We start from the raw sequence: 26,907 nt of genomic DNA on the forward strand, positions 1-26,907 counted from the left end.
GACATTTGCCGCTCTTTCTCCCCAGCTTCCCACCAACACCTGAGATGCCAGAACCCGGGAAACACAATGGGGGTGTTGGGTGGGGCGGGCACTTTACCCGTAAAAGCGATCTAACGGCAGCTTAGCCACCAGAATCACTTGTTTACAATTGTAAACGGAGTACCGTCTGGACTCTGTTTAAATGGGCCTGCTACCGATGACCTATTATGTACGTCACTGGTCGCTAAGGGCTAAACCGATAATTACCACTCATCTGCAATAAGACTTAATTCTCAATGACAAAGTAATGTGGACTGAAGTTTCTAGGGTGCATACTTGATACATTCTGGTTGAGCATCCACTCTAGGCATAGTCACAAAAGCATCATGGCTGTATTTAGTCGCGTCAACAGCCCCTCATTTTAAAAACGTATTCTTTGTTCCGTAGACAAGTGATATAGCTCGCATATGCACTGGAGGTCTCCTCTATATGCTTTTAGAATATTGCTTAAGAAAACTATTAAATGTTGCCATTTCTCAAATTCAATTTCAGTCTGCAAACCAGCATCTTAAAACGTTTGCACGGTGTGGAGTTCATCCCCTTATCAGGCGCTTGTCTTCTGGTAAACAACTTCATTTTGTATTTCCTAAATGTTTATCTGTAAATAATTGCATTGCACCATAGTACTAACTTTACATGGTTAACTCAAACAGCTGTAATTATTATTATTATACAGGATTTATAAAGCGCCAATAGTTTGCACAGCGCTTTACAATATAAGGAAGACATTACAGTCACAATACAATGTAATGCACATTTGTGGTTTACAGAATACATAAGCAAACATTTAATTTTGGATTGTTTAAAGTTGTAAACAAATATTAACGTGTGGTCTACCTTATTGGCCTTCTGATGACTCGTGTAACTTTTTGGTGGGTTTCCCTTTACACCTGTAAATTTGTGTACATAACCAGATTTACAGGGACGGGACAGCCAAATAAACAGACTGTCTACGAGAGGGCGTGCATAGGCTAAAAATGACTATGAAGGCATCGGAAGGTCTCTAAGATTGACTGATTACTTTTAGAATGGAGCTTTTCAGATGTTAAATGCTCTATGTTGCCTTTGAAAACCTGAATAGCCAGCATGTTAAACTTTATCCTTTACTGTGATTTTCTTTAGAAGAAAGTGTGCGCTGGCAACGTAGCCTCTCCCTTGGAATGTCTGCCTGGAGTGTAGACTACGAGTTGGGGTCTGAACTCTATGCAAAGTTTCAAAAGATGCATGATGCTGATACATGCAGGTAGGAGGCAAATATGTGCTGCTGTTTAGAATTCAGTTTGCTAGTTTAGGTCCACTGCCTAGTGTGCTTTAAATTGTATATTAATATGTAAAAAGGGGAATAGAATTTTTAGGGCAGAAATAATTTTAAACATCCCTGGAAGCAGTTGGACTGTTAAAGCTCAAGGAGTGATGTTTGTGTATTTTTGTTTTCTTTTCTTTCTTTCATTATTGTGTGCAGGAGGAAGAGCATAGAGAATGGCAGCAATACCCAACAGAAGAAAGATGTTTTCCTGCCCCAATTAATTGCTGAGCCTGATCTTGTGAACTTCACTGCACTAAGTAACAACTCGGTAATTAAACCGCACTTTGTCATGATTTAATTTGCTATTGTCTTTTAGCGATTATATGTCAACATGTCCTTTTTCAAGATAACTGTTTTGAATTTTAAAGGAGAACTATGGGGTCAGTGTTTTTCCCCTTAGTTCTCCTTAGGTCTCGTTCACACCTAGGCATATGCGTGTCTGTCGTGCGTTTTTTACCGCGTTTTCGAAGGCTACTTGGCTGTATCCCAATGGAAACGCGCAACAAAACGGCCCAAAGTAGTACCTGTACCTTTTCAGGCATGGGCCGTTTTGTAGTGTGTTAGGGACGGGCGGAAATACGCCAAGGTGGGAACGAGACAATTGAATACAATGGGATTTATATTTTTGAGCGTTTTGTAGAGCGTTCGTCGAGCGTAGAACGCGCTACAAAACGTTCAGGTGTGAACGAGGGCTTAGGGTAACAGGAGGACACAAACTAGCGTCCTCCCGTTACCCTAAGCTCAGTATACCGCGAGCTACAGTTCGCGGTATACTGAGACGCCGGAGCGGATCCCGACGTAGATGACTGGATCCGCCCAGCTGCGTGAGTGACAGCTGGCTCTGCCTATCTAGAGGCAGAGCCAGCTGTACCCTCCCCCGTCCGTTCCGCCAGTCAGCGCTGGCAGATCGGAGTGGGGAGAGGGGAATCCAGCCCTCCCCCTGTCACGGCAGAGAGCTGTGACAGGATCGAGAGGTGAGCGAACCTGGTATGTGTTCGCTCACCTCCCAATCTACTGAGCCGACCTGTGACAGTCTCATTGTCACAGTTCGGCTATAACTATGAGGTGAGTGGAAATCACTCATCTCATAGTTCTCCTTTAAATGTAGAATTGAATGTTTGATCTGGGTCTAGGTGATTTGTAAAATTTAGCAGGTTACATACCTGTCTTTCAAATTTTTTTTTTTTGTATTTACTATACTTTTTGGTGTTTTGTTTTAGGTGAAATATGTTATGCTGAAGAACCCATCTCCTTTTCCAGTAACAGTGCAGTTACTACCCCTCTCTCATTACCCCAACCCTCAAGCTGCTCTCAGCCTTCTTGGCAAATGGTAAGCATATATGCTTCATTTTTCTCTGTGCTCGGACCTATTGCTTTTTTTTAGGTGTTGTTGTTTTTTGTTTTTTTTTTGTTTTTATCTTGGCACCCAAATAAATTAGTTTTGTGTGACTTTTTTTTTTATTTTTTTGGCTTTGTTAAAAAATATTTTAAAATTATGTTGGCTTTTTAGGTATGGTGCAAATGAGCAAGAGATTGACTTTACAACAGCAGAATTCAGGCTGCAAAAAGAGTGTGACACTCAGGTAATGTATGTATGTTTTACATAAAACCAAAGGTTATTGTATGTTAAATGGTGTAAACATAACACATTTAACATCTGTTTTACAATAAAATTTAAGGTTTTATCGATGCAATCATATTTTCATTTGGATTGGAAGAGAAACTGTTTTGCAAGTGTTTCTTTTGTGTTTTACAATTTGGTTCTCAAGCTGATGAGTTGACCGTAAAGAGAAATAAATACTGTATATCTATGTAGATATAGAAGGGCAGAAGAAGGGAAATGGTGGGATGGAAAGATGCATTGTAGTATTCATGATAGAGTGCAAAGCATAAGTGAAGGTGTGGAATTTTACAATCTTTTAAATTGGAGAAAGGGTTGCTTTGGAGATGTTGTGCAGGTGAAAGTGAGAGGACTTGGATGTGTTAAGAATATAAAGATTGAATGTGGGGTGACGCACACATTTGTGACTTGGGATGCACAGATATCGTTTTTTCGGTATCGAGTACCGATATTTTTTTTTTCCCGGTAATAGCCGATACCGAATACAGATACTGGAAGTCCCATTAAGGAAGCCAGGCAGCGTGTAATGACTCGCTGCCCGGCTTCCTAGCAGTGAGGAGGAAGGTTAGCCTGTTATAGACAAAGTGTTCTGTTTTGGAAGCATGTGAGGAAAAAAGCAATTGGGTGATTAAAGCTGGGATTGTTTTCTTTAGTATAAGTATGGTTGTTTAAAGCCAGAAAGTTGGATACCTTTGGAGAGTTAGAGTTTAAAAAGTTGAGACAGCATAGGAGGCAGTAGAGCATGGGCATAGGGTAGTCAAAGGAGCAGGTTGTAGGTGGAAATGAAGACAAGGTGATAGGGGACTTTGTTCATAGTTGGCAGAATAAGCAGGGGATATAGTTGATAGTATATAGGGTGTGTTGGCAGGTCTGTGTGTTAACAGTTACAATGCGATATATTGACAGATTATGTCAGTATATTTCTTTAAAGTAGCTTGCATGAAATTATTGTGAAAGAGCTAACATTTGTATAAAAGAAAATTCCTGTTTAAACCAGATTCTCTCCACTTGTGCTTGGCCACATCGGTAATACATTTTACAGGCATCTCGTATAAAAAATATGCCAGGGTAGATGCTTAACAGGGTGAGGACATTTTTTGGCAATGATATCCAGGACAGATCATAGTGTGTTATTGATACTGGGAGGTATCTAGGTTATGAGGGATGCAAAGTTTGGGAAACAAAGGAGTCGAGACTACATTCACATACCAAAACATTGAAAAGACTATAGCTTATTCTTTGATTGTTACAGGAAAAATCTCAGAAGTGCAGTAGTGAAGTACTTGAATTGCATTTACCAGCTTGGGAATGTCGGCAAGTTGGAATAGTCTTTGCACCTCTAGATTACCGAAAAGTTACCTCATACATAATTGTCCGGTAAGAATTTTTTATGGCTACTAAAAATACCAAAGTTCTTCATGTTAAGCTGGAAACTCTCTTATGTGTAATTGGTTATACAAGCCAGCTGCTTTTCCGACGACAAAAAATATAATAACACTTGAGGTAGATCACAGACCAACCTGAATTTCAGAAGGAAAGGTTGTTCTATGCCAAAGCTTGATGCTTACTGACTGTTTTTGTAGAACATATGGCACAAGGAAGAGCCTTTTCTCGGAACAGACATATAAGCTTTTCCAATGGCTTGAGGGATGCTTTGAAAACAATACAATGTGTAAGGTGGCATGCGAGTCCCTAGAGGTTGGACTAATATTCAATATATAGCTTTCATTTGAGGCCATAGACTTGCTGAAGGAAGCTGAAATGGCTGCAAGATGAATCATAATTGTTTTGTCATTTCTATACAAATTTGGGCTTAAAGTGTTGGTTAGGCACTGGACCCTAGTTTAAATTTGGTATTATAATTGAGACAGAGGCAGCTCTCCAAGGATGATGAGCTCAGGTAGGTTATAGGAGCATTAAAACAGTGGAGAGAATAGAACGCCTCAGTCCAGTTTTTAGTTTAGTTTGATTAATCACATCAGCATCCACTAGTAGCCAGCACGTTTCATTGATCCCCTTTATTATGGTTAGAGACAAAATGTTAGAGTATCGTAACAAGGCATACCTTTTGTAAGTGAAATTGATATCACTTGTTATTAAAATATATAATAGATATAATCTTGTAAATGCAATCAAAATCACATAAAATTAAGCGGAAACATTGTCGGTATCACTGACCACCTGAACTAAGGTTGGCCCTGTTGCTGATAAAGGAGAATAGATGGAACTGATTATTAATACACCCCACAGGTTTCAGGTTGAGATGAGTTATATTATTTATATATAATTTTTTTTGAGGATGCTTTACCTTTTAAAGTATAAATTAGTTTGTACCTTGATTCATTATTTCCTGATTTTTAGACAGTCCCATTAAATATGACGTAAGGTTCCAACAGCTCTACAGACCGCAAACAGATATATTTGAAGGGTGTTAAGGATATGTGTGAATTTGTGTGTTTAGGTGTAAATGTAATGTTTTCCACATGTATCCAATCAAGTGAATAAAAAGTTAATTTTTTTAGGGGAGAAACCAGAAATAAATGTTTTCTGTTTTTTGTTTGTGTTTTTTTTTTACCCCAAATATTTAACGCTCCACTTAAATGCAAGAAATTCTAATTGAACCCTTCTTGACAGGAACAATTTGACTTTTCTGGACATGATCACTGTTGAAGGTCTTGGAGCGAGGGAATTGTTGCGTGTTGGAGGGAGACTGCCAGGAATTGGTGGTTCCCTGCGATTCAAAGTCCCAGAATCTACACTAATGGATTGTAGACATCGTAAGTCATTTTCATAATATGGGTTTTCCCTATTTTACAAGAGTGTCAAACTTACCTAAAACTTTGTTTTTCTGCAGAGTTAAAGGATAGCAAACATATTCTGTCAATCACAAAAATGTTTAAGGTTGAAAACATTGGTTCTCTGCCCTTGACTATTGTGGCCATGAAAATTAACGGATACAACTGCCAAGGTTTTGGTTTCGAAGTTCTAGACTGTCGCTTGTTCTCTCTTAGCCAGAATGCCTCACGGGAAATCAGCATTGTGTAAGTATCAGTGTTTTCTATAACAGTCTTTTACCCATGTACCACAAATACTTAAGCGCTAAAGTATATGTCAGATCTTCTCATGTCAGATGTGCTCATTTAATGCATTAAAAAAGATTAATCAATGCTTAGCTTTGCCAGCAAGCTAAAATACCCAATTTAAAACCTGGTTTTAACTCTTGACTCAAACCAGACATCTTTGTGACATATATTTGCCAATACATATCTAAGCTACACACCAAAAATGCAGCTCTGCTCCATCATATGCATACCAGTAATGTGAGCAATTACTAAATCAAACACAAACTTGGCAACTAAGCATTCGCTTAACAGATTGTTGGCCGCCGCAGTTAGGTAAACGTCTGGCTCCTGAAACAGTTTTATCAAGATCAGGCTGCTGCAGCAAATGCTGTTCAGATACAAGTGATCCGGCGGTTTTACAGCCGCCTCATCGCTTGTATGGTTCGGCGGAGTGTGCACTAAATTGAATTTTAGTGTATTTTATCCTACAAATACTGGTTTGATAAACATTTGCACAAATACTGTGCGACATAAATTGCAACTAGCATTTTTTTTATTCTACAGGGCCTCTGTGTTCAGAAAATATATAATTGTTTGGGGGTCTGAAACTGTTTTCTAGCCAAAAATTCAGATTTTATCATGTGTGGGCAAATATTAAGAAATTGCTTCAGACAGCAAGTGGTTAAATGTACAACACATATGGGAAGCCAAGAACTGCTGAAGCTTTCTCTTTTAAATAAAAACACATAAAAAGAAAAGTGTAGAAAAAGAGCTAGTGTAAATACAAGTAGCAAAAATAAATTGTGCAAAATGTTCATTTAAAAAAAAAAAAAAAAGCATTGCCAATTTAGTTTGATCGGTCAGGTGGACCACAAAACTGTGGATACCTGGTGAACATGTTTTTTCTGTGTGATTTGAAGGGTTAGCCCAGAATTCCTTTCATCCATGTGGCTGAAGTCTTCATGTTTACCTTGCTATTTGCTAATTCGGATGGTAACTTGAATATGTAGTTCTGCAGTCCTAACTTGTTAGAAAATAAGCAGTATATGGTGTATGATTGTGCCTCATTAGTTTTCTTTTGTGTCTGTGTAGAAATTATAACGGTATGTCATCTCTCGCTGGACAGGTTCATTCCCGACTTCACATCATCCTGGGTAATACGTGAGCTCACACTAGTGAGTGCTTCCAATCTGGAGTTCCGCTTCACCCTCAATGTGACTCTCCCTCATCACCTGTTGCCACTGTGTGCAGATGGAGTGCCTGGCCCCAGCTGGGAAGAATCTTTCTGGAGACTAACCGTCCTCTTTGTTAGGTAGATTCAGATGGTCTTTTTAAAAAAAACAAAAGGCAAAACTTTTATTTTTTATTTTTGGTAGAATGAAAAGGGTTTAGAACACTGTCGGGTATTTATTGCGGTGTGTCCCTGTTAGGGAGATTCACCCTCTCTATTTCTCATGGTGACTGTTCACACAGAGAGAGTAGGTGACCATAAAGCCTAGATTTTGAGTTGCCACAAGAATGGGAATAGAGGTTACCCTGGTGACAACCAGAGATTTCCCTCACTTTGGTTGGATTTCCTCTCACTTCCTGTTGTGGTTATGAGCTAGGAGGTGAAGGGAAATATCCCCAGATGGCAAAAATTGACAAAATGATAAAACAAAATCTTTTGGCTTTAGTCCCACTTTAGGTAATTTTTTAGAGTCTTCCTATGCTTTTATCAGCGTTCCACATGTTCTTGGTGATGTTGATGTTTAGCATAATAGCAAAGGTGCCCACACACCTTGCGATAATCGTACGATAATCGTGGGAAATCCCACGATCGTACGATTATCGCAAGGTGTGTGGAAGGCGTGCGACCTCTGCTACTGTAAGGTCGCACGACTTTTATCTTAAGAACATGTTCGAAAAACACGCCGAGAATCGTACGATTGTCGGCGGGGGTGTGGCATGTTCGGAAGATAAATGCCACACGGGCCGGTGTGCGCAAGCGCACACTGCCCGTTTAGCATTGCGGTCATCGGAAGCCTGCCCCTCAGCGATCAGTGCAAGTACGATCTGCCTGTCCAGGCCTTGCAATGGTTTTAAGGTGTGTGCCCAGCATTACAGCAAGGGTTTAAAGTGCCCATTTAAAGTACTGTTTTGTTTTAGGTGGAGTGGGGGGAGGATTAGAATCAATTGATAGTTACAGCTTGCTGGAGCTCTGTTAGAGAGATTTATTCTCACTGTTGACAATTCTTTTACCACAAAACCAAAGAATGTGCTGGACATATTTTAACTGTAGCAATCCGTGCAGCTCCTTGTGGGAACCCAGGGGCAAAATAGGCCTGGCAGTGACAGGTGTGGGGGAGCCCTGGCTATTTGAAAAATGATTGGTGGAACAGTGACATTACTGAGCTATGCAAGGTAACCTCCTGTTCATCTTCCAGCTGGGGCTCATATGACTTGTGATGTGACTTGCCAGTCTGTCTCTTGGGCAGTCTCACAGTTTCTCCATTTCAGAACAGTCTCTCTCTTCAGGCCAGTATCCTAACATGGCAGACTTTCACTCTTTGCTCCTGCTTACTGTTCTTCCTAAATGCAGTTTAAAGTGAGGGGAAGGATGGGCATCAGGATTTTGCTATTTTTTTAAGCTAGATAGCTGAGTACTATTATAACTTAACACCAGCAATGTGTCCTGATTTATTTAACCTTTACTGTTCTAAGTCATTTGCTTTTGTTTTTTGTTTTGCAGTTTGTCTCTTGTTGGAGTTGTTTTAATAGCCTTTCAGCAAGCACAGTATATCCTGTCAGATTTTATAAAGATAAGACAAAGAAACAACTCCAGCTCATTCACCCAGCATAGTTCTAGTGCAGTTGATACCATCACCTCTGAATCCTACAGGTATGTTCAAATAATTTATGTATTAACAGTAAAACTGTATAATTATATCTCATTGTTTGGTTTGAAAGTAACACATGTACAAATAATAAAAAGGCCTACCAATTAAAGCCCAATTCTGGGCTCATCCGTCGGGCCCCCAGTGTGTATTCTACGGTCTGGTCATGTGATGAGCAGGGTCCTCTTGTGGTGATCTTCTGGTGCTGGGTGGTCCTTTTAAGATGAAGACGGCAGCGTTGTTGTGATGGCAGTACCATGATTGGCATCATTGTATGAACATGCTGGGGGCAGGTCCATGTTGCCCATCGCTCACAGGATATCTTCAGTCTCCTATGCTGGATGCAATTAAACTGTGAAGGGGACATCTAGTAGTGTTTCCTGTGGCGCTTTGGAACTGTCTGATTTCAGGGCTGTGGTAGCACATTGAAAATCCTCTAGGTGATAAATTAACTGGATTATATTCGAGCTCTCACTCTCCATCACATAAGTGATAATACCAAATTACTTGTCTTGCTTTACAGTTTATTAGAGGAATTATTTGTCCCTCATCACTGTAATCTGTCTAGAAATATTGCACCTGTGTGTCCATTTAACACGTTTTAAAGTAAGAGTCATGTCCAAGAGCAGATACAAAAAGATGCCTGCTTTTACCTACATTAGCAATATACTCCTCCACCTCCGTGTGGTTTCTGCTGTGATTTAGGCTCCATTTACACTGGAGCAACTGTCCACGTGTAATTTGCTGTATGAATACGCGAGGAGCCGCTCTAAACTTTAAAGTGCACTGTTCAGACTATTGCGGGGGCCACGGGTAAATAGTGCAAGCACGATAATGTGGCGGATTACTCGCGTTCGCGGCTATATAATACGAGTGGCATCCGTGTGGATTAAATTTTTTAGCTTATAGCACAAATGCTATATGTGAATGCAGCCTCAGTGTCACTTGCTATTAAAGGCTTGAATTCTTCACTCCTGGAGGTTAGCCGTCATCCTGTTTCATATTGTCCAGTTGTGTCATTTATGGATACTGTATTCTTACTGGAAATAAGAATAGCAGCTTGGCAGGACTTAACACAGAAGTCCAGGAAGTCAGGCAGCTCATAAATTGCTTTTCAGACCAATAAAACATATAGTAGATACTTAATCATAACTGCCATTGGTGCAAACGGGTGACAGGCTACAGGAGACATATGTCATAAAAGGAAATTTCACTAAAGCAAATATTGGGTGTTGCCTTTGTCTCTAAATGGATGTCCCTTAACAGCTATCTTAACTCTAGACAATGTCTACATTTCTTTATTATATATTAGTAGAAGCAGGATTAGTAACAGAGATTGTGCAACAGGAAAAAAAAAGTGTACTGAGATACAGGTGTGGTTGAGTCATAGCTGTGAAATGTCGCTTAAGCTGGCCATACACTGCTTCAATTTTGTCTGACTGGGCCAATATTCCAACTGTGGATGGCCCTGTAACTAGTAGGTTGCAGTCACTGTTCAGGTATTTTGAGAGTGGCGGACACTGGCTGTCAGAATACAACAGAACCTTTAGATTTGTTCAGCCCGCAGACCAGCTTTACTCAAGAACTAGTGGCTAGGATAAAGGATGGTGTGATATTTTTAGTCAGCATTTTCTGATTTCCCAGTTTTGTTGCAGATTAATTTTTTTCCCCACTCTAATAATGTACTACTTTTGTATTATTACAGGGGCAGCTGTAAAAGTTTTACTGACTCCAGCAGTCCTCCAGATAAAGGAAAAGGAAAGGGCTACCTGGCTGTTGCTGCTGCTGCACCGGTCCGCAGCCAGAATGCATCCAAGAGGGGTCCTGCTACGTACAGCCACTCACAGAAGAAGCAGCACAAGTGCTCGGTGTATTACAGCACAAAGCAGAAATCGAGCAGTGTGGCCAGTAATACAGCAGCTTGTGACATAAGCCAACAGATCAGTCCAGACATGAGACCCCCCTCGCCAAAGGACTCTGCTTATAGTAACACTCTAGCTGACAAGTGGACAGATGTAGACAGCGTGGATACGGGTAACCAAAAGCACTTAAGTGGCCCAGACAACAGTCTGTGTAAAGAACAATCTGCACTGCAAACCCCACTTCTCCCACAAAGAAATGCATATGAAAACACTTTTAAGGAGGAGCCAATAATATGTATGTTTCCTATGGAAACGACTTGTAAAACTTCAGAAAGCATGACTGAGCCTAAACAACAGAACTTTTGTGGTTTCTCTCCTGTATCTGGTAAATTACCTGAAGACCTCATGTCCAGGAGTCAGCTCAAGTCACATACTGAACCACCGCTTGTTCCTCGCAAGTTGGAGGGTAATTTGTTTTTTTATTTGACATTTTTGGTTTATTATAGCAAAAAGCAAGTGTTCTAAAAGATGCACCCAGATATTACTTTTGACTGATAATTTAATGAATATATATAAAAAAAAACAGTTCTTTAAATATGTAGCGGGGGTACCAAGCAGCTTTGCAGATGCAATTTTTAACTTTTTAATTTTTTTATTTATTGTACTCTGGAGAAAAACTGAACGTAAACAATACAGTGTTTGTGATGAAAGCTCTCAGTCTGTGCAGTCTGTGCATTTGCCTTTGTGCATTTTTTGTGTGCAAATAAATGCCAGTGAAAGGGCACACAAAAAAACCTAAGATCTACATCCTTGGCCAATGGTGCTGTTCTCAAAATGTAATATATTGCAGCTTACCAGTCCTTAGTTGTGGTGGCTGCATTAGTTTTCTTTCCCTTTTTTTTTTCAACTTGGCTTTCTGCAACTTACACAATTGTTCTTCTATAAACAAGATAGGACTATGAAACCCTGCACCTCTCCTATTCGTCATAACATAGAAGGTTGCGGTTCTGTAGTCCTGAGAGATAGCTGAGAACAATGTCATTGATCACTTCTTGTGCTCTCTCCCTGTGCTGTTAAACACTTTAAATTGTATATTTAACAGACCAAGAGGAACCAAAAAGGAGATGTTCATGTTAGGTTTGAGGGCCTGTTCACATGATTTTCAGGTGGGGATCTGCAGACGCGGTGCTATAAGTTTGGCCGCGTTTTTGATGCGTTCCAGTAAAAAAAAAAAAAGTTTTTTTTTTGCTGGAGTGGGCCTGTCAGTATTTTAGCTGCAGTGCGTTTTTTGACGCGTTTTGCATTTGCGGATCGTTTCCTGACCGTACAAAATGTGCCATGCAGTATTTTTTCTGTCGTAACCTGAACGGACTGCGCACGTGAGAACTGGAGCCCATAAAACACATAGGGATACATTGGGATGCATTTTTAGTGCAGGAGCGTACGGATCAGGTCAGCACAGAAAACGGACGTCGTGTGAACAGGCCCTAAGGCTACATTTTCACGGGGCTTAAGGCTGCAACTGGGGACACTTGTCTATGCCTGACTGAAGGCAATGTTCATTTTAACAGCAAATTTTGATCTAGTTTTAGTAGACTATCATAAGGTTTTATTCGGCTAAATCTCCAGTAGATGTAGTCTGCTCAAATCTAGTGAGTTTAGTTACAGAGTAATTGAATCATTTCTCTAAAATGTCCAATCTCATGATCTTCTCTTGGAGTAAACATCTGTTAACCTGTTATTACTTATGGTATTAAGGTTTGAACATGCAATACAGACACAGATTTAACTTGTGATATAATATAAATGACATTAAACCAAGTCTTCTAAAGAAACAATAATATTGAGTATTTTCAACAAAGGAGCAGTACTTAGATATGCGTTGATTCTAGCAACTTGCATATGACATTCTTCATTCAAGCAAAAGTGCAACTCTAAAATGAAGTCTATATTGGTTGTAATGCCATCGCACATACAGTGTGGCAAATGATTTGATTCCCTGGCAGATTTTGTGAGTTTGCCCACTTACAAAGAAATGAAAGGTCTATAATTTTTATCAGATGTGTATTTGTAATGACAGAGACAGAATATCAACCAAAAATCCAGAAAAAAAAACATGATACAAATGTTATAAATTGAGTTGCAGTTCAGTGATTTAAAATACGCCTATGATACAAGGAAATTAAATGGCTATAATGTTTATAATAAACTATGACGAAAATTATTAGTCGACAAAATGTACGCTGACTGAAGGTAATTGTTCCATGTACAATTACATGTGGACTGCCGCTGACAGATGTGGCCGCTGTCGGCCTGTCATTCACTTGAACAGGCAGATCAGCTGCATCTGTACGGACACAACTGGGATTCCTCCCACAGGAGGTAGATCCTTGCCACAGGAATCCCAAGTTGCAGCCTGATGCCCTGTGGCTTTTTAGAGTGGTTACATATTGGGATATATTTTTAGTTGGCTTCTCATGTCATAAAAAAACAAAACACTCGTACTTGCCTTTTTCATCACGCACACTGTTGATCTTTGCTCTCTTGAAGAGCTATGGTGGCTGAAGAACATTTAGTATCTAACACACTTTCAGGTGTGTTGGATGCCTGGTCCCTGGCTAGCCACTCTGGTTCAACTTAGCGGCCCTATGTCTCTACTCTGGTGATGTCCTAAAAAGGTTCATACTGACAGTAGGAGAGAATAGAGTGACATAAATTAGCCCATCAGTCTGCTGCTTCTAAATCACTGTTAAATCACAAGCTGGTAAAGGGACATGACTTGGCTCTATAAACTGCAGTAGAGAAAAATCAGGTCTCAGGCTTTGATTTGCTTCATAGCGGAGCTGTGTTAATCTCAGGAATGAGTGGTCAAATATAAATCAATTGGCAGGTAAAATGTCTAACATATATATGTTTCATCTGTGTATTGATCAGTTTGCCTGGAGCTTAGCTTTGCATCAAAAGTAGGATAACATATGACCAGACATTACTACAGCTATTACCCTACTCTGTCCTCCTGCTGGTCTGGTGCTTGATAGGGATACATTAGTGAACTGAAAAGAATTTGGGCTACAGGCCCTAGGCGGGGATTTAGGACAATTGTGTAGCCTGGGCTGATTTTTCTGTATTTATATCTTCTAAATATGTGGTATTCACCACTTTGTGGCTTCTTACAGGAAACAAGCACCGTGTAACCCCCACAGCACATAAGGAATGTGTTGAAACACCCAAAAAGTCAACAGACAGAGAAGTTTCTGCGGAAAAGAATCCTCAAAACAGTTTAAGGGAGAAGAGTTGTGGTAAACCAGATGTGTCCCCAACCAAGGTATGTGTTATTACATTGTACTGTAGTTTCTCAATACTTGTCAAACAAAATCTGCTCTGCGCAATTAGAATCGATCTACATAACATTACCGCAAGGCATGTAAAAATTATACATATATATATATATATATCTGACGTTTGTAGGCAAATTAGCTATAATTTTGCGCTGAAGTTGCTAGAGAGCCAGACCATTATAAATAGGGAAGCAGGTTGTTTACCACGACAGTAGAAGTATTTTTTTTTCTGAAGATATGGGTAAACAACGCGATTTAACAGCCTTTGAACGTGGGATGATTGTTGGCGCTCGGAGCCATGGAGCGAGTATCAGCAAAACAGCAGAATTAGTTAAATGTTCAAGAGCAGCTGTTGTTAAAGTGTTTAAAGACTGGACTGTCAGCCGAAAATCTGGGTCTGAACGTGTAAATTGTCAGCGACTGGTCAATGTTAGGGCAGGACGGAGAGTGGCAAGACTGGTACAAGACAACAGAAGGACAACAGTGCAGTGTCAGATTCCTCGCATCACCTTTCAACATCTCGTGGGGTCACGAGGCGGTCCAACAAAGTCATCTCGTGAGTCACGAGGCGGCCCAACGATGTACTGATGGGGGGAAGGGGGGTGGGTGGTCATAATAATCTGGCCACTCAGTGTATATATCTATATATAGATATATATATATTTTCTAAGCAGGAGGTCTTTACATTTGCATCGTTCAGCTATGAATGTCTCCTAATCATCTGGCGTGAGTAAGATTCAACTGTTGTAATTACCTGCTAAACTTTTCAGTTCTGTGAAAAACTTGAAATGCAATAATGTTTTTTGTTGGAACTTGTTAGTCAGTCATGTGTGTCCCTATTGGGGAAATTTCCCCCTCGCTTTCAGGACGGGGAGTGATTGGAATCTCCAATGGGAAACATAGACATAAACACATTTTAGTAGAGAGGGGAAGAATTACAAATGCCAGTATTTTTGTGTCCTTCCCGTCACCGTGATAGCCATTCCTTCCTTTTCCTCTTTATGGTTGTCACAGTGCAGGAAATAAAGGAAAATCTCCCCACTGGGGTCACAGACCAAAAATAGAAAACTGACAAAAATGTTACCCCTTTCCTTACCCCATGCAACAAAAAAAAAGTGGATGGAGTTGGGCTTTAACCGTATCAATTCTTTGCACCTATGGTTGAAGGATAGAGGGCAGCATTTCCAAGGAGGAATGTTTTCCTATTAAAGATGATGCATGTAAGCTCTTATTCTTTTATATAGTCAAACAGCCTGGTTGCTGCACGTTGTCTTTAATTCGTGTACTGATTTGTTGTTTTGCATTGGTCTCCTGTTTATGACAGTGCATAGATACCCTGTTTCCCCGAAAATAAGACCTACCCAGAAAATAAGACCTAGTACTATTTTTGGGAATTACTAAAATATAAGAGCTACCCCGAAAATAAGACCTAGTTGTGACCATTCCCAGGGCCGGTGGTGGCATAAGGGGGAACTTGAAAAGCCGCAGGAGAGAATCAGCGGTGCCAACAAAGCCAGTGCTAGAGGAAGTGAGGTGGAAGCGGAGGGAGCAGAGCCGCATAAGCCGATGCCTCCTCTATAGCGCCGGCTCCTGTCACAGGCGGAGTGATTCCAAATGCACTCCGCCTGTGAGGAATCCATAGTAAAAGTGCGCTTCGCTCATTCTGGCCAGCGATTGGTTAGCAAATTGCTCTTTTGGAAAGGTACGGCACCGCTGATTGCTTTGATCACCATATTTTTGTACATTAATAAGTGGATTTTTGTACATTAAAAAAAAAATAAGACCTACCCCGAAAATAAGACCTAGTGTGTTTTTGTGAGCCAAAAAAAATATAAGACAGTGTCTTATTTTCGGGGAAACACGGTATCTCCAGTATTGCTTTGTTGGCAGGGGTGGATGGACTACTGGATGAAATATTCCAATCTGTCAACCTTTTTACAATGCAAACACTGCTATTGCAGTTTTATAGTTTATTCTCCTTTTACACTGAGATTATTGCATGGTTGCTTACATCATTTGACAACCTTTTCCCTTGTGGGGCAACTTTTAGAAATATCTAGTATGCTGTTTAAATGTATACACAGTGCAGTGCTTTTTTTGATCTTCCTTCTTTTGAGTCTCAAACAGCAAACCTGTTCTTTGGGTGATATGATGGGACTGTCTTTGCTGATTAAGGGCCCATTCACAAAGTGCTGATGCGCCAGTCCCAGCACATTGCACTTTGTACCGGTGTTAAAATGTCACAAGTGAGGGCACGGCTTGGTGCGAGGTAGTTGTACGGTGTTGCATCCCACTCTGCTAGAAAAAAAAAGTACCGCATGCTGTACTTTTTTTCAGGGCACACCATTGCATTCCACTGCAACATGGTGGTGTAAACCGTGTCTATTTGTTACGAGCCAAATGGGCCATTTTTTTTTTTCGGGACAGCCCCAATGCATCTGGTGTGAGTATTCTGCTCAGACACTCTGATGTCACTTGCTTTTATGCTTATTCTGGTCAGTACATATGAAGGTGAATTAGCCAGGGGACTTGCATTCTCAGAACGAGATCAGCCCTAGTAGACTATATATTTTTCAATACAAGTTTGCTTTCATTCGTACATGGCTGATTCCACCCTCCCTCAATAATGATTTCTGCACTGTAACTTGGTTTTCCACACGTCTTGCTAGATGTGGACATGCTTTGTACAAATGTGTGAACCAATTAAGTTAGTCACATGAACTCCAGATGAGCAGACAAAAAACATGACTATTTAATTTTTCATGCAGCATTTGTCTTGATACATTAGATCACATTTGGTTCTGTGAACGCTTTGCATACAGTAAAGAATGATTTTTTTTTTCTATAGTGGTTTCATGTCAGTTTATTCAGACCGTGTTTTGTATCTTCCAGCAGGAGGAGCACTTTCGCAAGAAAAACCCAGCAGAGAAGAGAGATGGTCTGTTTCCCAATTTAAATTGGAATAAAAACAGGACTTGCGCTAAGAAAAATAAAAAGAAAAACAGCGTCTTTTCGGCAAGGTACCTTTCTCATCCTGGTCTCGGAGGCATTCTCCATTTTAAACTTACAGGGAAACCATTATGATTTTAGGTCTGTTATATTTATTTTTGTGTATGTGTGTGGATACATTTATAGCTACACACACACACAAATGATGACCATAAACTGATATGGTATACCACTGTCTTAAAACTGCACACAGTATATACAGGATACAATGTTTCTATGTACATGTGATTTGGAATTGATAGATTCTTATCTTTTCAGTGGAAATGTATGTTTTAATCAATGAGGACAATAATAGAGCCCATAGGCAGGGACGTCCCGAAGCTGGGTGACACCGGGAGCGGAAACAGAGTGTCACCCCGCACGTGCTGCAGTATTCTGATACCTGCTGGCGGCCATCTTGGTGATGGACGCCGGCAGAGAGAGGTGGGGACAGTCACCCGGCGGGATAAGGTATGCTGCCGGGTCCCCTCCTCTCTCCTGATACTGTCGAGCGTTCGGTCCATGACCGAGCGCCCGACTTTTCAGAGGGGGGTGACACTAAAATGACTCTGAGTCATTTTGGTGTCAACCCTCCAATGGTGGCCCACGGCTGTGGGCCGCACCCCCTTTGTGACGCCACTGCCCGTAGGGCTCGAAGGCACAGGTCCTAGAGCTCCTCTGCTCAACCTTCTGCATGAATGGGGAAATGGGGGTCTTCTTTTGATCCTGCTTGATCCCTGAGCAGCGTACCCCCACCATTTGTCAAGCTAAATCATTCAAATTGACAGTTTGCTCAGCTGTCCCTCATGAGTCTTTTGATGAGGCTATTAAGGATTTATCTGCCCAGTCTTGCTCAAGTACCTGCATTGTGGATACTTTACTAACTTCCTTGGCAGGAACTTTCCTTCAGGAGTCATTCCATTATTGAGCTCACACTCCTCCTTAAAGGGGAACTTTATAATGCTGAGTACTGTTTAACCCTTTAAAGCATTTGCTAACCATCAGTCCTGTCTCTGTACTGAGAGATCTCCTAATCCACACGGTTCACATGAATCGGTTTTGGCTTTTCGCCTTGTTGATGAGGATCTGTCCATTCAGCATTCTCCAGACGTACCTGCTCTAAGCAGTGTATTGGACGTTCACCCTAGCGCCTTCTTCTCACATCTATGTTGTGGAACACTATCTTCTGTACCCTCACATTCAAAGTTTTTCTGCTGAACCATGTATGTCTTGCATAGAGATGTCCTCTCACTGGTATCCTTGATGCACCTATGGCCAAGGGTGTTTGAATTAGACCTTCACTAATGAGGACCCTTTCCCGCTGACCTTTTCTAACTTCTGTCCATTTTACTACAAAAGTAAACTTTCCTTTTAACTTTTCACTCAGATTTTTGCCAGCTGCGTGGCACAACCTTTTTAGCTTGTGATGTGAGCACATTTTTAATTAACCTATCCTTCATTACTTTTAAAATTAAAACCTGTGCTTGCCATGACCTTTCGCCTAGAAAAGCCTCATCTGAGCCTTCTCTTTAAGTTAGAGAGAATAACAGTGCCGTATACAGCAGCAGGTGTAAGAAATAAGTGGGGAGAGCAGGGTTGAAGTAATGATAGATTCTAACCTTTTTAAAGAAATAAAAATGTGAATATTCTTGCATATAAAAAAAACCTTTAAAGATGATCTTCCTCTTTAATACTACCAGAGTTGCAGAACAAAGTACTTTGAAACACTGCTATCAAGATGTGGACAGGCCAGAGCTGAGACCTACAAACAGAGGGAAAACGTGGAATGCTTTGCCAAATGGTGACGTCTGCAGGGTAGACCCGAAAAACAGCAGAATGCCACCACGTGGAGATACAGGTATCCTATCTGCTAAATAACACCACCAAATGTATATTGCAAAATGTGTTTGACTCTGAGGGCCTTTTTTTACATTTAATGTATGTTCTTTTCTTAGTAGCTGAAATTTCAAGCTAGGCCTGTATTAGAACACCTGTGATTTAACACAAGTTACATCTGTGCTTCTCCCCTATGACCTGTAAGGATTGCTGGTTGGTAGGGCCAATGTTTAGATTGCATAAAATTCAAATGTGTTGGGAAATGGTGTTGAGTCTCCAGAGAGATATAATTGTAGCTCCAGAGAATGGGAGTCTCAGTAAAGTTATAAGAGTGATGGAACCAGTCACTCTGCACAAAAGAGCATTTACAGGTAAGCAGTGGCCCATGTATTTATTTAAAACAGCCTTTTCTTCTTTAGGCTAGGTTCACATGGGGGATAGACTTTGCCACCTTCTAAAAAAACAGTCCAAGGATTGGAGGGTGGTTGACAGGCTATTTACAGGCATTCAGGAGGCGATAATTGTTTTTTTTTCTTAAACTTAAGGGAGATTTTGCATTGCAGTATCACACACCAAGCATTTGGCATGCAGTTGTGTTGCAGTATTGCAATGCAAAATCCCCCTTGAACTAAAAATGCAATGGTCGTGTTTGGCAAGAGGCATCACCTGCCAAACACGATATGCTGTATAAAATTTGCAGTGACGTAAAACGTTGCAGCAGCGGCCTGGATACGAGCCCAATAGGCCCCATGTTGAGGTTTAGTTGTGTGGTCGGGATCCAGTAAAAATGCAGATCAACCACTGGTTTTTGCCACCTGTGGGAACGAGGCCTTAAGGTGCCCATACACTGCACGATTCTCGTACGAGAATCGCGGGAAATCCCGCGATCGTACGAGCATCGGGAATCGTATGATTCTCGGCGAGTTAGTGGCCTGCTGGTTCGACAACTGACCAACGGGCCGGTGTGCGCACACGCACACAGCCCGTTTGCAGTCATCTTAAGCCCGCCCCTCATTGCAGTCATCGTAAGCCCGCCCGATCTGCCTGTCCAAGATGGGCAGATCGTACGTTTTTTTTAATCACTTTACAACCATCGCAAGACTGAGGTCTTGCGATGGTTGTACAGTGTATGGCCACCTTTAGACTGTTAGATTTTATAGTGATGTTTTCAGTTTATTACAGCATGTTGCTATAGCCTGTTTGTTTTATGTCTCTGACACATATACACACCTTCCCTTTTCAGAATGCTATCAAATTCTTAAGAAGAAATCTGTTGAGAAGTTTTCTTCGGACTCTAGCTCTGAGTGTGGCAGTTCTCGTGGTAGTGTGCGTGCAAGCCGAGGCAGTTGGGGAAGCTGGAGCAGTGCTAGCAGTTCTGATGGAGATAAGAAAACTGCCATTCCCAACAGGCTCTACTTCCCGCAGAGTATGTACCTATCTCTGGGTTAACACTGTCAATATTTTCATTATCTGTTCACCATTATTATTTGGTAATTTGTAGCCACATTGTCCTACAATACTAACAAGCAAGGTTCTGAATATAAAATATACATTCCCTCGGTTACATAGGCACTGTCAAGTCTGTGTCTATTAGGCCCTCTTATCACAAATGTAATTTACCTGTTACAGCTGTAAGAACTAATGGTTGGGACTACTCATTTTAGACTGATATTTTAGACACCCTACTCCTACTCTAGTGGCTAAAAAGCAGATTGTGTTTTTGAAAAATGCATTCATTTTCCAAGGCTTGTTTTGAACATGGGAATTGCATACAGTTGCATACTTATGTTTGTCTGTTTTATTTCTAGGAGAAAACATCTTGCATAGTAGTTTCCCGGCAGAGAACCCTATTGCTTTAAATTTGTCACACAGCATTTGTAACACAAGGTAACATTTTTAAATTTGTATTTGATCAGGCAGCTAATACAAACACTTTCATTGGTAATAGTTCACTTAAGCTGGCTATACACATATTAAACCAGAAAATAATGCTCAATTTCCCCATCCAAGCTAAACGGGTATCCACAACGCTGACATAACTAGTTCACTTTTGTATACTGCTCCAGTCCATGCATCCAGTCACAGGTGCATGCATGTCTGGAATCCATTTTACCCCCTTCAGGCTTGCATAGCACGTACAAGGCCGCATCTTTATTGTAAAAGTTCCAGCATTAACACTTACACTCCAGCCCATTGCTTCCACTGATGCATTTCGCCCCCTTGTGGCACTTAATCATAGAGCAAGTGGACGCAGGAACAATAGGAGTATATATATACACACAATATAACACTCCTACTTAACATTTGAAGATAATCCATAAATTCTTCATACACATTCAAATAACGTTAATCATCCTAATAATTGCCTCCTAAAAATCATATTAATATATGCATATAAAACTCTTGGGGTCCAAAAATTAGAGGAGGATTATACTGGAACGTAAACAAGACTGATGGTGAACAGACTGCGGGTCTTTTAACCCCTTCATGACTGAGGCCTTTTTTTCATTTTTTGCACCCATGTTATATTCCACATTTCTCTCCCGTTCATTGAAGGACACAGGCAACAGATCGTAGATCCTGAATGGTAGGGTAATATCGCCACCTGCAGGAGAAGGACTCTAGGCACAAAACTAAAGACCAATTACAGCCTAGGGGCGGCCCCTGCCGGTGGCCAAAACCCCCACCTGCTGACAAGTCTCCAGTTTTTTGCCTGGCGTCAGGAGTAAGGAGCTAAAAAAATTTCTCTGGAGAATTTTTTTCCTTTCTTCCGTTTGATTCGAAGTCACAAAGGGGTTAATGGTAGTCAAATAGTCCCACCGCAGTCCTGACTGAGAAGGCCCATAGATTGTGGGTGGGGGTGTGCTGAAGTGGCCGTGGATGACGCCGCCAAATACTTGCAAAATAGCATAAATGGTGGCAACGTTTCGGATCCTGTCCAATCATCACTTTTCTTTGCCTGATGAAGGGACCGGACAGGTTCCGAAACGTTGGCACACATGGTGATATGGCCTGCTAGACTGAAAGGATTTAGTTTTGAAGAAAACTTGGAGTGCTAGTGACCATTTATTCTGTTTTAATGGAGTAGGGTACAGACTAAAAGGGACCAAATAAAAAAAAAAAGTTAATTGTTGCGGTTCACTTACACTTTAACTAATGTTAGCCATATTTCACTAAGGACACAAGTTTTGCTTTTTTTCTGGTTCAAATAGTTTTAGTAAAGTAGTAAAAATATTTAGTGTTTTAAGGATTATTCAGAGGGACAGTTATTTGAACTATAGTGTCAGTTCATTTCCACTCATTTGATATTAGCGAATTGTGACAGCTCTAAGGCTTTCATTTCCTTTTCTATTGAATAAGCTTGAGGGCCCGTTCACGCTATAGCGGTGACCAGGGTTTTTCTGCATAGGAAAAATGTAGGTCACTGTTTAAAGCACATATAAAATAATTGTTTTCTATGTGCCCTGTTCACACAACAGTGCGGTTGTGATGGGGCAGTCCAATGCACTGCTGAAAAATGCAGACATGCTGCATTTTTCTGAAGCCCATTGGATGCCGCTGCAGGTCACACTTGTGTGCAGGGACCTGAATAGAATGTATACATTGTACACTACCATTAAGAAAAACAAAAAGAAATAAAAACTTAGGGAAGGAACTGCTAATCTATTTAATTGATAAATATTGACAATCGTTGTCAATGATTCTCATTATTGAGTATTTGGTCTAAATCCCATTCTTTTCTCTTCTCTTCTCTTGCGCTGCCATTCATTTCAATAGCCCCCAGATGCGCCTCCCACCTGCAGTGTGATCGTCCGCACCGGAACATGTTACCTCAATGCCGTGCATTCCAGTGCGGTGCGATTGCCAAAAAATTGTGCATGCAGTTTTATTCTGAAGTAAACTTTTGTAACACTCAATTTGTGTATTTTATTTTACATTAAGGATGGTATTTTAAATGGTTTTTTATCCGATTAATTGAAAAAAATCGGCCAACTAATCGATTAGAAAAATAATCATTAGTTGCAGCCCTAGAAAAATGTAAACAGTGATAGCCCTGGCCGTGTGTGATGCACATGACACTGCTTGAGCTGCCCAGGCACACTAGCCCGCATGCTAAAATGAAGTGTTTTAAGCAGTCAGGCTAGTGTGAACAGGCCCTAAATATCTCATACAGCATGGATTTGAGTTGTTGTCTTTCTGTGTGAAGTTTTGCACACCTAAATTGGTTCATCGACTCGACTGTTTTTGGGTGATGGGAAACAATGTGATCAGGAAAAGATTCCACCTACAGACATATAAACATCTGATGGTCATACGCAGCAAGCATTCCATATGTGTGAGAGTAATGGGTAACTCTTACCTGGAGAAGATTGTAGTTGGCTGCTGTGCTGCTCTTGTATTACTGTTCCCCCATGCAATTCCTTTTCTCTCCATGATACGTCCCTAACAATTGGCTTTGAAACGTCAATAACACTTGGCACGGAATATCTATCAGGACTGATCTTTGTTATAAAATCAGTCATTCAGGCATATTTCATCTTGTCTGCTAGTGCTGGTTTGCAAAAGCTGATTTATATCTTGAATAAAATTGCTGAGCCTTCAGTGATGATAAAGGAACTCAAGACACATTGATCAAAACTGGAGCAAACAAAATCTGGGGCAGCTGTGCATGGCGACCAATCAGCTTCTCTCTTCAGTTTGTTCCATTAAAATTTAAAAATGAGAGAGAAGCTGATTGGTCGCCATGCACAGCTGCTCCAGATTTTGTCTGCTCTAGTTTTGATAAATTCCCCTCATTATCAGGCATTTGATTGTCATTGCCAAAAACTGGATTGATTGGATAACTTTGGTTAAAGGTATAGAACAGTGTTTTGCCTTGTGAACATATGGAAATCCTTGCATTGTAATTTTAAGTATATTGAGGGGAATTTCTCTAAACTGGTGCAGACTCAAGCGTGAAGATTACTACTGGCAACTGCTTCAGATTCTGTTTGTCGGGGAAGCTCTGAAAATGAAAGATAGAAGCTGATTGGTTGCCATGTATTAGTACTCCAGATTTTGCCATATTAGTAACCAGTTTTGTCATATTGTAGGAAACAAAGCTGCTTCCGGCACCTATTTGTTTTAATGCCATAGTTAGTGAGCTATATTTCTGTTAAGTTGATATATTTGTAAAATATGTTGGTATTTATATGTTCCATGCGTTTTATGTGCACTCTTTACATGACTCGTTGAGCTCTTTTATTCCATTGACATAATTTTACTTGTACTGAGACTCTAGAGAAAATGAATATCTCAGGTTTGTAATAATTGACATGTCTTTGTGCTTGTCATTGCAGTTCTGACTTGAACGCCATCTCTCACTATCCAGACATCTTGTCTCCACCCTTTTCTGAGGCTTCAGATGCAGAAAAAACTAAAGGTACGATGAACTTTAAAGTTTTCTGGTTACAATCTTGTATTTAAGGGTAAACTAAACCCATTATGAAACTTACATAGTTACATAGTATTTGAGGTTGAATAAAGACATTAGTCCATCAAATCCAACCTATTAGGATCTCATTCTAGGAGTACCTGTACCCCTGTACCTGGGTAATTCAAGCTTGCCATATGATGAAAAAATGCAAAAGTGTAGGGTAGTGGAAGCCGTAAGTGGAAATGGTCAGTAGATACATAAGAAGTATAGAAGCAGAAATGCTGATCTCAATTTTTCCCTGTAAAATGTGTTTTGACATGCTTATCACATCTGAGGTAAGTAGGTAATTTGGGGGAAAGTGATGATATGTTCTCATAGCCCCATCCCCTAGTAACTTATACTCACCAACACTTGCTCCTTTACAACCAGCAAGCACTGTCGTAGCCTTCACTTTTTGCTCTAACACAGCAGGGCTTCTGGCTATGAGTTAGCTTTGGCGCACAGTCACACTGTTTATACCTGAAAGTGCAAGGGCTCCAAGTTGTGACTTTATGAATTTATACTGCTGAACATTTTCTCTCGTTATTTAGTTTCTTAACATAGATATATTTTCTATTTATTTATTTTGTCTATTAGCAAGAGCCTTAGCACTTGCCCAGTCTCTGAAGACTCACTTTGTGAGAATGCTGTTCACCAGGATCTACCTCCATATTTGGCCCTTTGGGTACACTTTCCCACTTCCGTTGGTTTATTGCCGAGAGGGTGAACGTGGAGTGTCACACATGCTCCGCACTCTTTCCTGCCGTTCAGTGCAGAGGAAGCATTGACCTGCTGCTTTTGCAGAGCAGTGTGAAATTGCAGCCTCTGGTCCACTCATACTGCCCGTCTAGTATGACTTTGCCAGCTCCAGCTGTCTGACCCTACATCTGCTACCAGTGGTTGGGTTTGTGAGCACCTGAGCTTGCCCAGCTAAATTCATGAATAGAGAAAGCTAGTCGGATCACCAGTGAAAATACAGCAAGTACAGTTGCCTTGATTTTTTTTTTTTATACAGATATACCATGACCTGGATAAATGAGAACCTTAAAAGACTACAAATCACCCTCATTTGTGCAGTGTCTCAATGTGGCTCCCAGTGTTCGTTCCCTGTGACTCCATGGGATTTGAATTTGGTTCTCTTGACACTTCAGAAACTGCTCTTTGAACCTATAAGTGATTTTTCTCTTTTCACTTACACCCACAAGTTAGTGTTTCTTGTAGTCGTCATCTCTAAGAGGAGAGTGTCTGAGTTGGCAAGTTTGTCCTGCAGAGAACCCTTTCTGGTCTTGCCCAAGTACAAGGTAGTGTTTAAGACCCAGACCTTCCTTCCCACCTAAGGTAGTTTCAGCCTTTCACCTCATCCAGGACATTGTTCTTCTCTCCTTCTGTCCAGCTCTATTTCTCTCCCGTTCATTGAAGGACACAGGCAACAGATCGTAGATCCTGAATGGTAGGGTAATATCGCCACCTGCAGGAGAAGGACGCTAGGCACAAAACTAAAGACCAATTACAGCCTAGGGGCGGCCCCTGCCGGTGGCCAAACCCCCCACCTGCTGACAAGTCTCCAGTTTTTTGCAGTGCGGCCTGTATGCCTGCGCTGCTTTGCCTCTCGCCCGTGCGCCCCTCTGGTGCTTCAGGGGGGGTGGGTGGTACCGCATTGTCCCTGGAAGTTTTTTCTTCTGTCATGGCTGGGTTCGTGACGCGCATGCAGCGCGCCTTGACGCAGCGCCCTCCTAGGAAGCGGGCCCTGCCTTTTGCCGTACCCTGCCTTGTCAGGGGAGTCCGAAGAGGAGGGGGAACTGCCCGCGCCATCACCTCATCCTGGTCCGGGTGATTCCTCACATCCTGGTTCTGCCAGTGAGGATGAGGCTGTGTCTACGCTCCTGGTCCAGGAACGTGAGACGGTTTCAGCACTGGTCCGCGCTGTCAGGCAGTCCCTAAAAATTGAGGATGTTGCCAGCACTTCCACGCTGCCGCATGTGCAGTTTGGGACGCATAAGAGCAGGCGTTCCGCCAAGGTGTTTCCTTACATCTCCTTTTTTGATAAATTCATTTCTAAGAAGTGGAAACGGCCTTCCAAGCCCTTTGGGCTGTGGCGCTTTTGCGGTCCCTGTACTCTCTCGGGCGCTCTCATGCGTCCGGTCTTGGCTTCGGCCTTGGTCTCTCAGACTCGGAGTGGGCTAGAATGTTACATCAGGGTCTTGCGGAGGAGAACGTCTCCCCCGCCTTTGTGGAATTGACGGACCAGTTGGTTCAGGCCTTCGTTATGTCTGTAATTCGGCCTTGGATGCGGCGCCCTTGGTGTCCAGGGTGTCGGTGTCAGCGGTGACGCTTCGCCGTTTGCTCTGGCTTAAGTGCTGGTCGGCGGACCAGACTTCCAAGAAGGCTCTTCAAGATTTGCCCTTTACTGGGGACCGTCTGTTTGGTTCCACCTTGGATGAGATCATTAAGGATCTGACGGGGGGTAAGAGTACCTTCCTTCCCCAGGCGCGCAAGACGGGACAGCGCCGGGAGCCTGGGTCTA

General features: G+C 41.4%; 1 protein-coding gene across 1 annotated transcript in view; it reads left to right on the forward strand.

Moving 5' to 3' along the window:
* The window catches only part of KIAA0922 (KIAA0922 ortholog), a 105,324-nt gene that overhangs the window by 68,594 nt on the left and 9,823 nt on the right, over window positions 1–26,907 (forward strand). The window contains exons 15-31 of the mRNA XM_018557942.1: window positions 532–601; window positions 1,162–1,282; window positions 1,502–1,613; window positions 2,566–2,675; window positions 2,856–2,937; window positions 4,219–4,343; window positions 5,601–5,743; window positions 5,821–6,007; window positions 7,155–7,340; window positions 8,760–8,909; window positions 10,610–11,232; window positions 13,943–14,091; window positions 16,997–17,124; window positions 18,793–18,950; window positions 20,172–20,354; window positions 20,737–20,815; window positions 24,268–24,350. Of these exons, the coding sequence (XP_018413444.1) occupies window positions 532–601; window positions 1,162–1,282; window positions 1,502–1,613; window positions 2,566–2,675; window positions 2,856–2,937; window positions 4,219–4,343; window positions 5,601–5,743; window positions 5,821–6,007; window positions 7,155–7,340; window positions 8,760–8,909; window positions 10,610–11,232; window positions 13,943–14,091; window positions 16,997–17,124; window positions 18,793–18,950; window positions 20,172–20,354; window positions 20,737–20,815; window positions 24,268–24,350 (2,689 nt within the window). The remainder of the gene's footprint in view (window positions 1–531; window positions 602–1,161; window positions 1,283–1,501; window positions 1,614–2,565; window positions 2,676–2,855; window positions 2,938–4,218; window positions 4,344–5,600; window positions 5,744–5,820; window positions 6,008–7,154; window positions 7,341–8,759; window positions 8,910–10,609; window positions 11,233–13,942; window positions 14,092–16,996; window positions 17,125–18,792; window positions 18,951–20,171; window positions 20,355–20,736; window positions 20,816–24,267; window positions 24,351–26,907) is intronic.

This window comes from Nanorana parkeri, unplaced genomic scaffold (assembly GCF_000935625.1).
Source record: "Nanorana parkeri isolate BGI_ZX_2015 unplaced genomic scaffold, ASM93562v1 scaffold311, whole genome shotgun sequence".
NCBI lineage: Eukaryota > Metazoa > Chordata > Amphibia > Anura > Dicroglossidae > Nanorana > Nanorana parkeri.